Source organism: Anser cygnoides, chromosome 3 (assembly GCF_040182565.1).
Source record: "Anser cygnoides isolate HZ-2024a breed goose chromosome 3, Taihu_goose_T2T_genome, whole genome shotgun sequence".
NCBI lineage: Eukaryota > Metazoa > Chordata > Aves > Anseriformes > Anatidae > Anser > Anser cygnoides.
Genome location: NC_089875.1, coordinates 53,258,252 through 53,273,439, shown reverse-complemented (window position 1 = coordinate 53,273,439; position 15,188 = coordinate 53,258,252). Strand labels below are relative to the sequence as shown.

The following is a 15,188-nucleotide window of genomic DNA, read 5'->3' as shown; positions in this document are numbered from 1 at the left end:
CCGCTGCTGTCAGCCATCACGCCATTGTCTGCTTGAAACCCGCTGACCACAAAACATTTCAGGAACCATCCAGGTGGCCTCAGTCAGCAGGGCCGGCCCACACCCTGTGTGCATTAGCTTCCCTCCAAAAAATCATGCAGTGGTTTCTGTTCCCTAGTTAGCCAGCTGGTTTGAATGGAAGTCATACAGGCAGGTAATTCCCGACACTTAAACAGAAAACATCCCTAAGCCATGCTGCTCTTCTCCACCAAGCTCCCACAGCTGTTTGTGGGTTTAAGACAGGTGCCTGTGCTCCTGGTTCCCCTGCTTGGCCTCTGGAGGCTTTCTGCTGGTAAGTCCTGGATCCGGGACTGCCACCACCCCAGCCAAACTGTTCTCTCCCCAGTCCTTACACTCACCTCTAACCAAAAACAATCTAGTGAGGCATCCCTGCACCTCTAGAAGGGGAAAAAGGAAAAAACAAGAAGGCCTTTAACCCTACGACTGGCAGGCCCAGCTAGCTGTCCTCAGCCCCCGACGGCAGGCAGAATTAACACCACACACACGCACAGAACTCACTCAGGCTGCTCCCCAAAACACGCCGACATCCACCAGAGGAAACTCCAAAGAGCACAGTGAAACTCCACTTACATCCCAAACGGTATTACCAGGCTTGGTAATGGCTGTGATATGCTGACGTACATTAATTAACAGAAAATGGACACACAATTCTGATCATTCAGAATTTTTTTTTATACATGCTTGTTTTTTGGACATGTTAAGACCTGTAAAGGCAAAAAAATAGTAATAAATATCCAGACACCTAAATACAGCTTCCTCTCAATTCGTTTTATTTGGCAAAGTAGCAATTCAGACAGTTCACACAGCATTTATTCAAGCTCTTCAAATCTTCCGCATGTCAACTTGTCCTCCTCTCCAAGAAGCTTTTACTTCAGAACCATTGCTCCTTCACAGAGGGGTCTTCGTTTCCCGATTCCTAAATGCCCCTCCTGGATACTCCTCTCTGCCCGAGTACCTCGACCACCTCAACCCCTTCCGTGGAACGGGCGCCCCACTCCCGGCCACCTTGGTCCCTGAAGCCTTGCACCTCCTGAAGTGGTTCTCCCCGACAAAGTTGTTGCCAGGTCTCAGCTTTGTCACCTCTTCCAAGCTAGGCTAGCTTGTCACACTGTGCCCAGAGACGAGAATTTGGATACAGTTGAGCTCTTAATCTCTCGTTTGACTGATCAAATTAGTGAGAAGATGTAAATAAAGCTGAACTCAAACTGAATGAAACAGTGACCAAAAGGCTGAACATTAGCATGCATCGTTTAAGATATTTCACTTCAACACCAAGAACTAGATTCACAGTTGATTGTGGGTTAGTACAAATTTGTCAGACGCAGGTGGGTTTTTTTCTGAATCGTATTTCCTAGAATACACGCTATATTAATTCCTTTGTAAGATTAATCCTTGTGTGTGCGCTTCCAGGCTGCAGTCAGATCAGGAGGTGGTACGGTAACTTCCACACATCCAAATGAATCGATACGTAGCGTTCCCAGAGGAATGGGATTGAGCTGACCTTCAAAAGGAACTTATTTAAGATGTTTTATTTAGGATGTTACCTCTTTCATATTCAGAGGCCCTTGAATTTTAACCTTTCAGTGATTAAACCTGTCACAAAAATATTGCTGTTCCACCATGAACAGCCAAATGCATTTTGCAGGGATCACTATAGGTTGCTTTTATACAGTTATTTTATTTTCTAATCCTTTTTATCATTAAAAAAAATATCAACATGCTGTTTACCTTATTTTCTGGTTGTGCAGATCTGAGCAAGAAGGCTCAGACAGGCTTCCCCACTTTCCCAAAGCAGCTCAATTTACTGTACTGCTTTGCATTTGCCTGCTGTCATTTTACCATACCCAAACAGAAAACTTGGGGCAAAAAAAAAGTTTATAGCCTTCCAGCTATTCTTCTATATGAAAAAGGAAGAATTGCGTCTCTAGCTGTACTTTATAGTCCAGGATTCATTACTCCTCCTGCATGTACCACATTTGCATTGTATAACAGCAAAGAGTTCGCTTTCTAAGAACCCAGATTTCTTCCTGGGTGCCCACAGAAAAAGGAGAACGTAAATACAGCAGGTGGCTTTGTCAAAAGCAACTTCCACTTAGGACTAACTAAACATTCATTTTTTTATTTCCTATCTTTAAAGAACCTAAAGATCTGTATGTCTACCACATGCTGACCCTAATCCTCCACACAAGCACAACCTCCTTTCTGCTTTTACGTTAATTACCCCAGTGATTGGGATGGAGCTTGCATCATATTTATGGACTTGAATTTAGGTGTATTGTATCAGCAGCCAGCTACAAACCAAACCAGAGTTTCAAGACTCCATTAGTTAATGGAGAAGGGAAGGGAAAACAATGTCTTACGCCCAACAGCAATATTTAGTAAGAGTGGCCACCTCTGATGTCTTGAAGTTTAATATTTACAAATGCCTGGTTTTAAGGTAGTAAAGCAGCTGATTGTATCTACTACATGCTAGTCTATGACACCATGTCAAAAGCTTAAAAAGGAAGTTCATCTCCTTTTAGTAGCATCTAGCAGACATTGGAACACAGAAAACCTGATATTACCTATGTAGTGTCGTAAGGTGCACAGAAGCAGTTTTACCAAGGGACACAGGAGCCAAGAGAAGTGAGTGTTCAAGTACCCCCATCAAAATTAGAGTTCACAAGCTATACGTCTTCATCTGCAGCTCTGCAGAAATCCGCTTTCGACAGATGAAAGTAAAATAAAGGCATGTTAAATAAAACAGTGCCCACATAAAACTTTCCACCATGTCTTTTATCAGATTTGCCTTGAGCATCTAAGAAAATAAAACAAACACCACGCTTTTCCATGCTGATAACAACAGTATAACGAAGTCCAAAACAAGCTGCAATGCTGTTGGTTTTCAAAAAGCTTTTAGAACTGGAGATGAGCAGTCCACTGTAACACTATGTTTGGGTCAAGATGATGTAGCTTTTACAATTCATCCCTGCAGAAAGAAAACACATGCAGTTATGATTCTTCTCCCTCTGGAAAGCATATTTGATAAGCTTTGATACTGTATCAGAATATATTTAAGTGTTCAAACACATCAGCAAAACTTCAGAAATCTCATCAAGCATTTAATTAAAAAGGAAAAGCAACAGCAATCCCATATTGTCTCATACTATTATGTGATGCGTTGTGAAATATGGGTCCCTCCTCTCTTTCACATTTAATGGATCATTTACCTAAATGAACATCCCCACCACCACCAAAACCAGTAACTTTGTAAAGTTACACAGCTATTTGTCATCCAAACTCTGCCGGCTACCTGCTGGCAAGAAGCTGAGCCAGCTCACTAGACAGAGTATCGGCAAAAACACATGCTCGGTAGCTGTCAAAAAGGCAAGCTTAACCTCAGCTGCCGTCTCTCAAGAAAGCTAGGAACGCCTCACACCAACGCCATGAAGTCTGCACCAACTATTTCATTTATTTTGCAGAGGAACTCTATTAGCTCCTGAAGGACCTGTATGCTAAATCAGGGCTATGTTTTGGAAAGGGGGAGTGAGGGGCTGTTAGAGCCAAAGGAGGAGAAAGGATGCATCAAGAAGTCTCTAAATCACTGTGAGGACTCTAGAAAATGTAGGCTTTTTTTTCCTACACATCATCTAAAACACATTGAAACAGGAAATCTACAGAACCCATATTCCAACAGTGAAATCACCTTGTATTAGTGATTTGTTTAAATATTTCTAAAGTGTTAACTTTAACACCAAATGTCCATCAAATCTGAAAGCTGTGACACTATGAATGTTGGAAAACTCAAACAGAAGTGTTTGCTTTTTTTTCTCCCCCTTCCCCTCCTCCCGCAAGGCACAAGTGATCTATAAACCGACAAGGAGTTTGCTCCAATTTTTCTTTCGGTAGGTGCATCGCACTCATTAGCCAAAGCAAACACTGTCTGAATTAAGAAAAACTTCCTTAATGTGATTGCTGGCTCAATCCCCGCTAGTATTTCCAGCTGGTATATCATGCAAACTAACCACAAAGACACAGTGCCACATGCACACAGGCAAAAGCTTGAACTTTCCGAAGGCGTTATCCTTCCGGTTTCACGCAGCATGGGATGGCAGCATGCGCAAGGTTTTAAAAGCAACCAAAACGGTTGTTGCAAGTAGTGCTTGAATGACTAACTCTAGCTGCTACAGCTAGAACACAAACCTTAGGATTTGTTAGCCATAAATATTTGCATTCTTTGCACTTTGCACTGCCTTTTGGTAGAGAGGTACTAATAATAGAGATGCAGTGTTGCAGAAGTTAGAGAAAAAAGCAAAAGGGAAAAAAAATCTTGGCAAGGGTAAAGAAAAATCTGTTTGTAGCCAAACGTTTGGAAGTTCTCCGTATTTGCCTGGTTCAGGGAAGAGGTATTTGTTTACTTTAAACCGATGAAATTAAATTAATATCTGATACTCAGTTTAAAATGTAGTGCAGGTGAATTTGGCTACTTACTTCATTCTGCCTTAATGCTTCCAGGAGCTGCATCACCCGTTAGTGTATGTAAATAACAACTACTGTTACTGCTGGATCAGCCTCATATGCCTAATTGCTGATGTGGTTTGCATCCTGAATCCTACACCATATACTCTCACAGCTTTGTAAAAGCCTGGCCTTTTACTGTGACAAACAATTCTTAATCCTTTACACCCAAGCTAGACCCTTAATAAATTAAAAGCATAAGAAAAAAAAATCTATATTTACTCTGAAACTATTAAACATGGCAACTCTACCCATCAACAAATTTTGGCAAGGTTTTTACACATTGCTATCTCACTTAATGCATTTGAAGTTTTCCTTTTACAAAATGGTATTTGTACTTAGAACCCAAGTGAGTATACTAACACACCAGTGCTTTAACTGTTTGTATTTCGCATTGCTTAAGCTATTGCTGACAAAATAGTTAAGTATATCTCAGTTGTCACTTTCAAAATAGAGATTTTTTCACGTTGTTTATTCAAGCATCACTGCATTAGAGGGATCAGCTTCCCTCAAGAGACTTTTCACTCAGTCTTCACTGCTTCTGAATCTAACAGCATGTCAGCCCGAAACAATCCACGATGTGTGTGTTAAAATTATGTAGTGTTTATTTTCTACTGCCATGAGAAACTGCTCATATGTGTACTACTGAATTATATACATACATTTTAAGAAGTTTTAGATCTTCAGGCAGGTAACACATCTCAGCTTTCCACCTAATGTAAACAGCTAGCAGACTTGAATACACATTGCATCAATTGATCTTAACATCAGCTGTATGAATCAGAAGCTACCAAGGTACGAAATGTATCAGACTTCAGCAGCATTCTCACTGCTACAAGCCAAAATACTTCCTAGCCGACCCTCCCAGTGGCAAAAGACCTATGCTGCTATAAAACTTAGAGAGACTTAAAAGATAACTGCTGTTTCCTTGGTGGAAATAACCTGTTGTCTTCTAGAGCCATAGGAAAGATCTACTGATTAGTTTGTGGTTTTTCCTCCCCTCCCAATAGGCCAGGACTATTGGCTATGATTCTTACACAGCTCATGTAATTTCCCTCCACCTTCATTTATGCGCTCCCTCCAATCTGCTTACCAGCTCTTGCTTAGTAAGCTACATGTATATTTAGGTTTTAAGTCATCACAGTAGTCCTTCTTAGCCCCCTGGAACTCTAGCAAGAGAATCTCTCTCTTAGTACTGTAAATTCAGGCAAAGCTGTTTTCTAAACTCGATGCAAGATTTCAGAAGTCATCAGATCAAAAATGCTATTCTAAAAATAAATTTTAAAAAGCTTTAAAAAGTGACTTGCAGGTAGGGGGAAAATATACACAAGAGTATTTCAGGTTTCCCATTGGGAGTATCCAGTAGGAAACTAAGAAAGAGTCTCAGAAAAATCTAATATGTAGATATCAGGTAAATGCCAGAGTTCATTACGGAAAAAAAGATCAAAAATATCAACAATAAGTAGTAACAGAAGTTTTGGAAACGTGTAAATAGTTACATTTTGTGATACATCTCCAACCTCTGTGTTAGAAGGCATTCAAGCGTAGTATTTGAACAAATACATAAATTTACCTGAAGTCTGTAACTCATTCTCTTTGATCCACTTCATTTTTTCAATTGAACACCATCTGATTTTTTCCCTTTTTGACATATTTTTCATCTATTAAATATATGCTGTCATTAATACTATATTTCTAGTATCTATATTTGGCTACACTCTGAACCTCAGTATAGCACCAATGTTTCAGCAGCCAGTTATTTTTACATATTTAAATAGACCAATATTTACACCTGTAGCATTTTCATCTGGAAATATGCTGTTACAAAGTATTTATTATATGCTATGATCAATCTCAAACAGAGCAGGTTGAAATGACAACGAAAAGTAGTTTTCTCTGCAGCCTTTTATACCAGCGTCAACATACGCTTTTTTTTTTTGCATATCATTTTAAATAATCAGTTTTAAATGTATCCTATATTTATTTCAGGTTTCTCTTACAGAGATAAAATAAAAACTTTAGCCATAACCATTAGTCTACATAGTCTAAGGAACTACAGGCAATCAACTGCTTCTAATTTCAATTGAATTTAGAAAACTAGTTCATCAGGTTGAAACATTCAATAAGGGTTTCTAAGCAAAAACCTTTAAAAATATTTCCTATCAAATAACTTTTTCCAAAAAGGTGCTTAATGGTGTATGTGAAGAATGTGGCATTCAGTACCAGTCCCAATTTAGTCACTGTAGTTTTTGCTCAGAAAAGTTATCCTGTCATTTTGTATATGATTAAATATGAATTTAGCTTGACATTTCTAAATCATTTCTATTAATGAATATTTTAAGTTTAAAAAAATGTGAATAAAATTGCAATAAGTACTTCTTACTAAGCCTTTCCTACATTGTTATTCTCTATAAGATGTCTTTACATATAGGCAATAAGTTAACTCTCACAGAGAAGTAACACCAGAGAGATCCTAATTTAGGCAAGAACTGCCAATAAGGTAGCCAATAAGCTGTATTCTGAACTGTGAAGCCTGAGAGGTCGTCTCCATTTTATTTTATTTTTTTTTTAACTAACAATTAAGAATTGGGAAGTTCTATGTGAAAAGATAAACATCCTTACCTGCATAATCACATAAGCAGGCCCCTATTACCGTACCAGCAGTACAACAATGCATTTTCCGTTGTACCACACTCTAGAGATTGGGCTCCTGTGTGCAGTCCACTTCCACACGTCCCGTGGAGTCACATTTGAAAAGACTCCCACCTATATTTGGAGCTTAAAACTACTACTACAGTTGAATCAAAACCAGAGAACTATAGACTAAATTTAAAGAAACCCAACAATATTCACATAAAGTTATATATTAACACATGAATTACTCAAAATCCAGTGAGTCTTTTCCTTCCATCTAGTCCACATTTTCTTTTGCTATTAGCTCCATCTTTACATAATGAAGAACGATGCAAAGTATCTGAAGGTAGGTTTGACTTCAAATACCACTTAGAGATAAACACAGTATTATGAATATAGCAGGACTGAATAATTTGTTTATAGCTTCCTCAGAGTTAGAATTCTGTATTTTATTCCACTTACTAAACCAGATTCTGTTTTCGTATCATCTATATATAATTAACTTGAGTATAGTCCATTTGACCCAATTAATTGTTTTCAAAGGCTTTCAGAGAAAAGAAATGTAGAGTCTGAGAAATCATATTTAAGTTACCCTAAGCAGGAGAAAAAACACAAGAGTAATGACTTCTTATATCCCTGGTACTGGCTGGCAACAGTCTCAGATGCTGTTGTGCTGCTCTGTAAACAGCACCTGCAGACCTCTCTCCAAATTACTCCAATATGTGCACGGCCAGAGTTGCTTGCTTGCTTTAAGTGGTTTCTTTCTTGCCAAATGGAAGTTCTTCTAGCCTAGGAAAATGCTGGTCATTTTAGTGGCCAATTTTAGGCTATTTTGTGAAGGAACACCAAACATGATGTTCTGAACATGATGAAAGAGCTCCCCGTGTTAGGAGTGAGCTCACTTAATGTGATGTTAACTAAGAGAATGAAGATAAGCACAATGACCATTCAAATCCAATTAATTTTGTATTTACAGCCACTGAGCCTCTTGTATACTAACAGCTCTTTATTACAAAGAAACCTAAATAGGCTCTTTCAAAAGAGTCTCTCACTGAACTCCACTCACAGGTCTCCAACAGTTTAGGAAAGATAAAGTTAAATCTCAGAAGTCCAGAAAAGAATACCTCTATTACCTTTGATGGCAGCACACATAGCAAATGCTGAATGATAAATAGTTTCCTTAGCAGCTGTATGGCCAGCCAACTCTTTGGACACACCAATACAGAAAAATAACAAAAAAGAGACAGAGGTAACCACCTCCTGTAACGACCACAATACAGTGGCAGTTATCCTTAGGAAAGGAATGAGAGTTTTCTTCAGACAAAAGGACAATTTAACAACAAAACGACATTACAAGAAGTGGACTTCAGAGATGGCCTTTAACAGAGATTTCCAAGTCTGAAGCAAACTAAACGTATGTAGGAAGAAATGGTCTCTATGCCACCATAGTGATCAAGGTCATACTTCAGGCTAAGCTTATTCTTTCTGATAACACCAATATATATTCCTAATACTTAAAGAAAATAAAATTATAAAGTATTTCAGGACAGATCAGAAATTTGTAAGAAAATCTATGGGGAAGGAAAATGAAAGCCAACAACAAAAACAATACTCATGACTGAAGAAAGCCCGAAGAATATATTACCTCTTCCTCCACTGGTAGAGAAAAGAGTACAAAACTGCACAGGTGAAATGCAAAGACCTTAGAATTCTGCTCCCAAATACACTACACCACCATCACTAGCAGTATGGGATAATCACTCATTCCACTTCAATCAACACTATTTGTAAAAACACATATGGCTGCTATGGAAAAAACCTGCTACTATAATTAGGTCAGATAGAAAGGCAGAAAAACATTTTAGAACTCTAGAAAAAGAGAAGGCTCAAAAAGATTACTATTTTTTAAAGCATGGATTCTAGATCTGAATAAAGTCTACCACATTTGCCAGAGAACAAAAATGACCACAAAGCAAGACATCCAGAGCCTTACGCTGTGGCAGGAAGTCCCTGAGTAACCACGCTGAGAGAATACTGACAATATTCAAGGACAAAGTATTAATTTACATAACCTACAAAACATCTGAATAGCAAGCATGCTTCACAAGCTCTGAACTTAGCAGTAACTCAGTAAAGGTGTTCTAGAAGGAAATTGTACATGGTCACTATGCAGGAAGCCAACAACACTGAAGTGAGGTTTCAATAGGCAGCAGTAATATCAACTGCTTTATTTGTTCTTTTTATGGACTTTTTGATAACTTTAAGTGTTCACAGAACCAAATCACAAGCTACGCTCCAGAATACCAAGAAAAAGACAAGAAAAAAAATGTAAGGGATATAAAGCTCAAAAGCTGTTTTCAGAGCTCACCACAGATCTACGCACGCCATTAAAACAGCCAGTACATTCACAAGCATTTTCTGGCAGGAAGCAAAACAGGACTGCTGCTTTGTTCATTTCCATACCAATGCCTAGTATGGTTTAAGCTGACAGCTGTGCTACCTCTGTGTTAGTGGCCATTCAAGTCAGCAAACTGGATGGTTTACTACCTCTAGAAAGGCCTTCATAGTGTGCTGTGTTGTAGAACAGAAATATGTCCCCAAAGGCAGGCGACAGACTTGTTAACATGTTTGAGGAAATTTTCTAAACACTACTCAACCACATTTGTACTTTATGAAAGAAGGGATTAGCTTCTCCACTTTCTGCTACTTGGAGGCTGAAGGAAAAGTGCTAGGAAGATTATCTATATTGCCCCTTAAGGATTTTACACACAGTTTTCCTCATTTGTGACATCTCAGAAAAATAAAAAATGAACAGAAAATTAACACTAACTTATAGGACATGACAATACTTATTCTGAAGTAGTATTTTACACTTTAACCTAATTATTTGGCAAGCTACTTATACAAAGCTCACTAAAAGGGAAGTTTAAATTTAGAAAATACTGTGTTTAAAAAGAAAAAACACTTCAACACGCCAAGACTAAAGAAAACACGAGTCCAAAAGAGACAAAGTGCAACCCATGCAATATTTTCTTCTGCTTTTAATTTAACTCAAACTTAGCATAACCTCCTCTTGGTGATGTAGTAATGCAGACTGAGTCACTTGTCATGGTATGGAGGAGCAGAAAGCAATGACAGCAACAAAGGCAGGCCTTGCAGTCTATCTGCTTAAAATTCACACCCTTTCACCTTGCGTGTGTGTGGAAGAAGTAAGTGGAACAGAAAATCACTTCCACCTGGACCACTGCTTCTCTTTATCTGTTAAAGGCACATATATCACTCCCATCAGAGGCTTCATTTTGACACTGCCATCTTCTAGTTTGTCATACTGTTCAAGCATCTGGTTTCCCCCTGCAGGACCAACCGGTAATATCAATCTTCCGCCAGGTTTTAACTGATCTATAAGCTAGAACACAACACAGAAGTTAGAGTGTAATCATCTGCTTCAGAGAAACTGGATCCAAAGTTTGTTACATTACACGAACAGCTTTGCCGTGCTTTATCTATGTATTATTATGCAGTAGATAATTATTTCAATTAAGAAAAATAAAATACACACTGAAAATGAGAGTACCACAACAAGATAGTATAACAATTAGTATTACAGAAAAATTCACAATAATTTCATGTACTTCCAAAAGAAGGTAAAATAGCAGTTGGATTAACTGCGTTGGTTGCACTTTTAATTTCTACACCTCGAATCTCTAGTTCTTCACTATCCTCATTAAAATTACGATTTTTTAAAAATAGCTGGTACTTAGCATGCCAAGATCATGCCATATCAGATAGCATTTAAATATATTTCTTTTCCCATTCACTTGGTGAAAAAAAGAGAAAAAAAGCTTATCTGAAAGAATGGTAATTTACTTCATGCATACATACTCCAGAGTTCCTAGTTTCTCTTCAGTCTCTCTAGCAACAACTGCATTGCATTCACTCCGAAAGCTACAAAAATATAGCATTCTCTGCTTTTCCAGATGAGCACTTTTTTTTTTGTAATTCAATGTTCAATAAAAGCAAATGGATTTACTCAGGAAAATTCTCCAGCTCACAGTGGTAATACAAGTTGTACACAAGTCATTTTAAAGTATGTTTTCTGAAGTCATTAGAACAAGCAACTTTTGCAAGCCAACAGGAAGTCCAATACGGCAGAAACAAAAAGCCACACGCTATACTAACACCACCCTGCCCACTGACACTCCTAGCAGTGCAAGTCTGCAAAGTACCTTACACGTACATGCATATAAAATTTCTTTACAGCTAACAGATTACTGAATCACACACACAAAACATAAATTGCTTACTGCTTGGGGCACAACTGGTGCTGCAGCTCCTACATGAATCGCATCATAGGGAGCTTCTTCTGCATATCCCATTCTTCCATCTCCCACTGAAAAAAAAAACAGAAAACTTTTTAAACCTTTTCTAAGTGGAGAAAAAAAGATAACCTATCATAAATGAAAGGCTATGCTCAGATTTCAACTAAAATGTTGCTGAGCCTTAGTAACATGATAAAGTCAGTTCAAAAATATGAATGCAATTATAAAACAGATGCAACAAAAATATTTATACACACACACTTATAAAACACATAAAATATATCAGAAATACTACCAAAGCACCTGAAATCAGAAAGCATGGATTTATAATGAAAGTTGAGACACGTGGTCCACCCAGAAGAGATAACTAAGCATTTATGTGCCCTATCATTCCAATGCAGGTGAATTCCACCCATTCACCCTCCTAAAAAATTATGCCTTGCCTTGACTCACACCCTTCCTAAATATAATGCAAATCATAGGTCTATGGCATTAAATCTCAAAAGTACGTATCAGAACACTCCAAAGAAGTGAGGAAGAGAGGACACAGCAAGCATTCACACAGACTATACACTTAAAACTGCACAACAAGTTGGAATGAAGCCCACACTTCATTACCCTGATTTAGTATCAGTTGGTATTTGAAGATGACAGAAGCTTGCACCAACAAGAAGCAGAGAAAGGTGCATAGCTGCACTCTGCCTTAATATTAAAACCCCATTCTCTACCCAGAAGTCTCATGTAAATGGAAGAGGTAAAGTTATTGTGAGAGCTACTCATCATCTATGTTTTGAAATGGAACAAAGTAAGACTGGGGTGAGTCTGAAAGATGGCAGAGACCTTGGACTTCTCACTGGATGGTTTTAAAGGTAAAACCATTGAGATTATGCTATCAAGGATTTACACGGGTCAAGACACCAGGATAAGTAGAAAGGCAATCACACTGGCCGTTCTGACAAATGGAATTAAAAACAGAACAGAACAACTACACAAACATAACCTTTTGATTGATGGCAAAAAGTGAGGAAGACAAAAGTAATTTATTTCAGCAGGTACTGAGTGCCACAAAACCACTTCCAGAAAAGCGACCCAAGTTTTCTAGTCACAATCTGGGAAGGGCAAGACAACAACATAGCCATCAGCACGGAGGGTGAATGGGACACACATCACAGATTAAGTTGTTTTCAGTGCTAAAACCTTAAATATGTAGGACTACTTTCAACACGGGCCAAAGGAGTCATTCTCAATCTCTTTATTAGTCTGTAAACCAAAAATGGAAACAGGGAAGCTTTTTCACCCTATTTCAACTGCTTCAGCTGCCAACCTAATCAATCAAATGCAAAGATCTTCTGTATATGAAAACCGCAATTCTGAAAGTCGTGACATACAAACTTTTAGATTGTCTAGGTTAGAGTTGCACCTGAACTCAAACTGAAAAACTAAATGTTCAAAGTCCAGCATCCTCTTTTGGTCACATAAGTACCTGCCATAAAAATATAAAGCAGAAAACCATACAAATCTGCTCATGTGCTGCATGTCCTAAATCTCACAGTGAGCCTATTGCTTTTATTAGCATGTCCTCAGAAAAGGCCGACACGAGGAAAGAGATTGAGAGGCCTATTATGGGGTAGATGAAATATTAAACTCAATGGAACGAAACTAATCGTGACATTCAAAACTTAAATAAATTAAGTATCAGTAACTCATGCATGAGACAAATATTAGGACCTACATAAAGTAGCCAGTCTCATGCTCAACATTCCCAAAAAAAGCAGAATGGAGATTACACAAGGAAAAAAAATCCAGAACCCTGAGGTGTCCAAAACAATTGCAACCTCTGGCTACTCTTATGGAAATCTACTTGTCAAATACAAGCATGGGATAGATAGAATCAGGCAAAAGAAGTCACCTTGATTCTGCATCTGCAAATTTTTGACTGCAGAAACTGTAGGTTCCTTTGAAATACAGACAATAAAATTTCCAAAGATCTTAGTTTTGGTAACTTGGAATAAAACTGTGTATGGGGTTTATGTGGCAAGGTTTTGGTAGCAGATGTTGGGAGGGGAAAGGTGTTATAGTTTGTTTCCTACTGTCCTACCTTATTTTTAATTAGCAATAAATTAATTTTCCCCAAATACTTTGCCTTGCTTGTGACAGTAACTGATAAGTGATCTCCGTCTTTATCTTACCCCATGAGCTTTTCATCTTTTTTTCCCCTGTCCCGTTGAGGATGGGGAATGAAAGAGAGGCTGGGTGGGCGTCTGCCAGACAGCAACTGTGAACCCACCACAATCTGACACCCCAAACTATTACGGAATGCAAAGGAAAATAAAGTTTAATATTAAAATTCTCAACCACTGAAGTACATTACAAGAGAGACTAGACCCTGAGTTAAGTTTTGAAAGACTGTGATTGTGAATATGATGTCCACAGGATTTATAACAAACCAACAGGAAGCTCAGGACAAGTTAGGTTTTACACAAAGCTCTACCTAGAGTTCTTTAGGAACAAGAGATGTGCATGATATTAAGCCATCTATAAATTCATATTCAGTGAGTGCAGAAATCCCAGTTACCCGTCAGGAAGAAAGAGTAAAGAGGGTAATGAAGATACTCTTCTGCTCAACACACACAGTTGTTTGGGGTTTCCTGTCTTTGGACTGAGCTTTGACTTCTAAAGGGCAGCTGCTATTATTACAGATTAACTAAAAGGCTGAACAAGTCAAAAGAAATTCCGCACTCCTGCCAGAAGCGGAAACTTTATCAACTTTTTGCTTTCTATCAACTCACAAAGCAGAGAAAATACATGGTGTCCATGGCAGATTTAACTTTGACCTCAATGACAGGGAGGGCCACACTGACAGTAACAAGATATTTAAGTATCCAAGAGTATACAGGAAGATCTGGACAGATTTTTGAAATACTTTAAATCAGGGAGTTTGTTATCTTTCACAATAGGCCCTGAAAGAAGACCCCGCAAGGACCTTCTTACAGGCCTTAAGCTGGATGTGGAAGAGAACACATTTCCCCAGTAGGTGAGGAACCCCTTAAAGCACCTTCTTTCCTCACATTGCAAATTCTGACCAGCACAAGCTCCTCCTCCACAGCTTCGAGGCTGCCAAGCAAAAACCATCAATGATTCAAAAGAACCCATGGCTATGGGGCACCAACTCCACTAAGTCAATTTTTATTACTGTTGCCAGTAATGAAGATGGAGGTTCCAGTAATTTGAGGACCAAATCTCTCTGCCCCTGCCAAAGTGGGTTCCACTGGAACATCCACCTCGGTGCAGTCAAGTGTATCATTTATAGTCACTTACATCCTAGTCGCGCTGTATGCCTCCTCTAAAGAGTGAGTAGTGAGCGATGTGTTACCTTATTTCCCTCTGGCTATGTCAGCATCAGGAAAGTGCAGCACAACAGGAGCAGATCTGTACAATGGATGCACTGTTGTACAGACAAGTACAACATACATCTGCACAACATACACATTTCAGAATGATTTATGATCTAGCCCTAGTCTTACTGGCTTAATACCCATCAACACTTCAAACTTATTAGGTGGCTTCTCAGAGCACGTAACCCAGTCTAGTTTCATCCAGAAGGAATCAAACTGTGTACTCTCTAGAAATACTCTCACGGGAACCCAAGTGTGGCAAGTGGAAACATTTGAGAGATTT

The 15,188-nt window shown here is 38.6% G+C and overlaps 1 protein-coding gene across 2 annotated transcripts in view; it reads right to left on the bottom strand.

The window, feature by feature from the left end:
* Positions 1-807: 807 nt before the first annotated feature.
* Positions 808-15,188, bottom strand: part of PCMT1 (protein-L-isoaspartate (D-aspartate) O-methyltransferase) — a 34,554-nt gene continuing 20,173 nt past the window's right edge. The window contains exons 6-8 of one of the 2 annotated variants that reach the window (XM_066994187.1): positions 11,496-11,581; positions 10,381-10,597; positions 808-3,028 (exon numbers count right to left, since the gene is read on the bottom strand). In XM_066994187.1, the coding sequence (XP_066850288.1) occupies positions 10,418-10,597; positions 11,496-11,581 (266 nt within the window). In that variant the 3' untranslated portion in view covers positions 808-3,028; positions 10,381-10,417. The remainder of the gene's footprint in view (positions 3,029-10,380; positions 10,598-11,495; positions 11,582-15,188) is intronic. The other variant, XM_066994186.1, reaches the window with a different exon arrangement.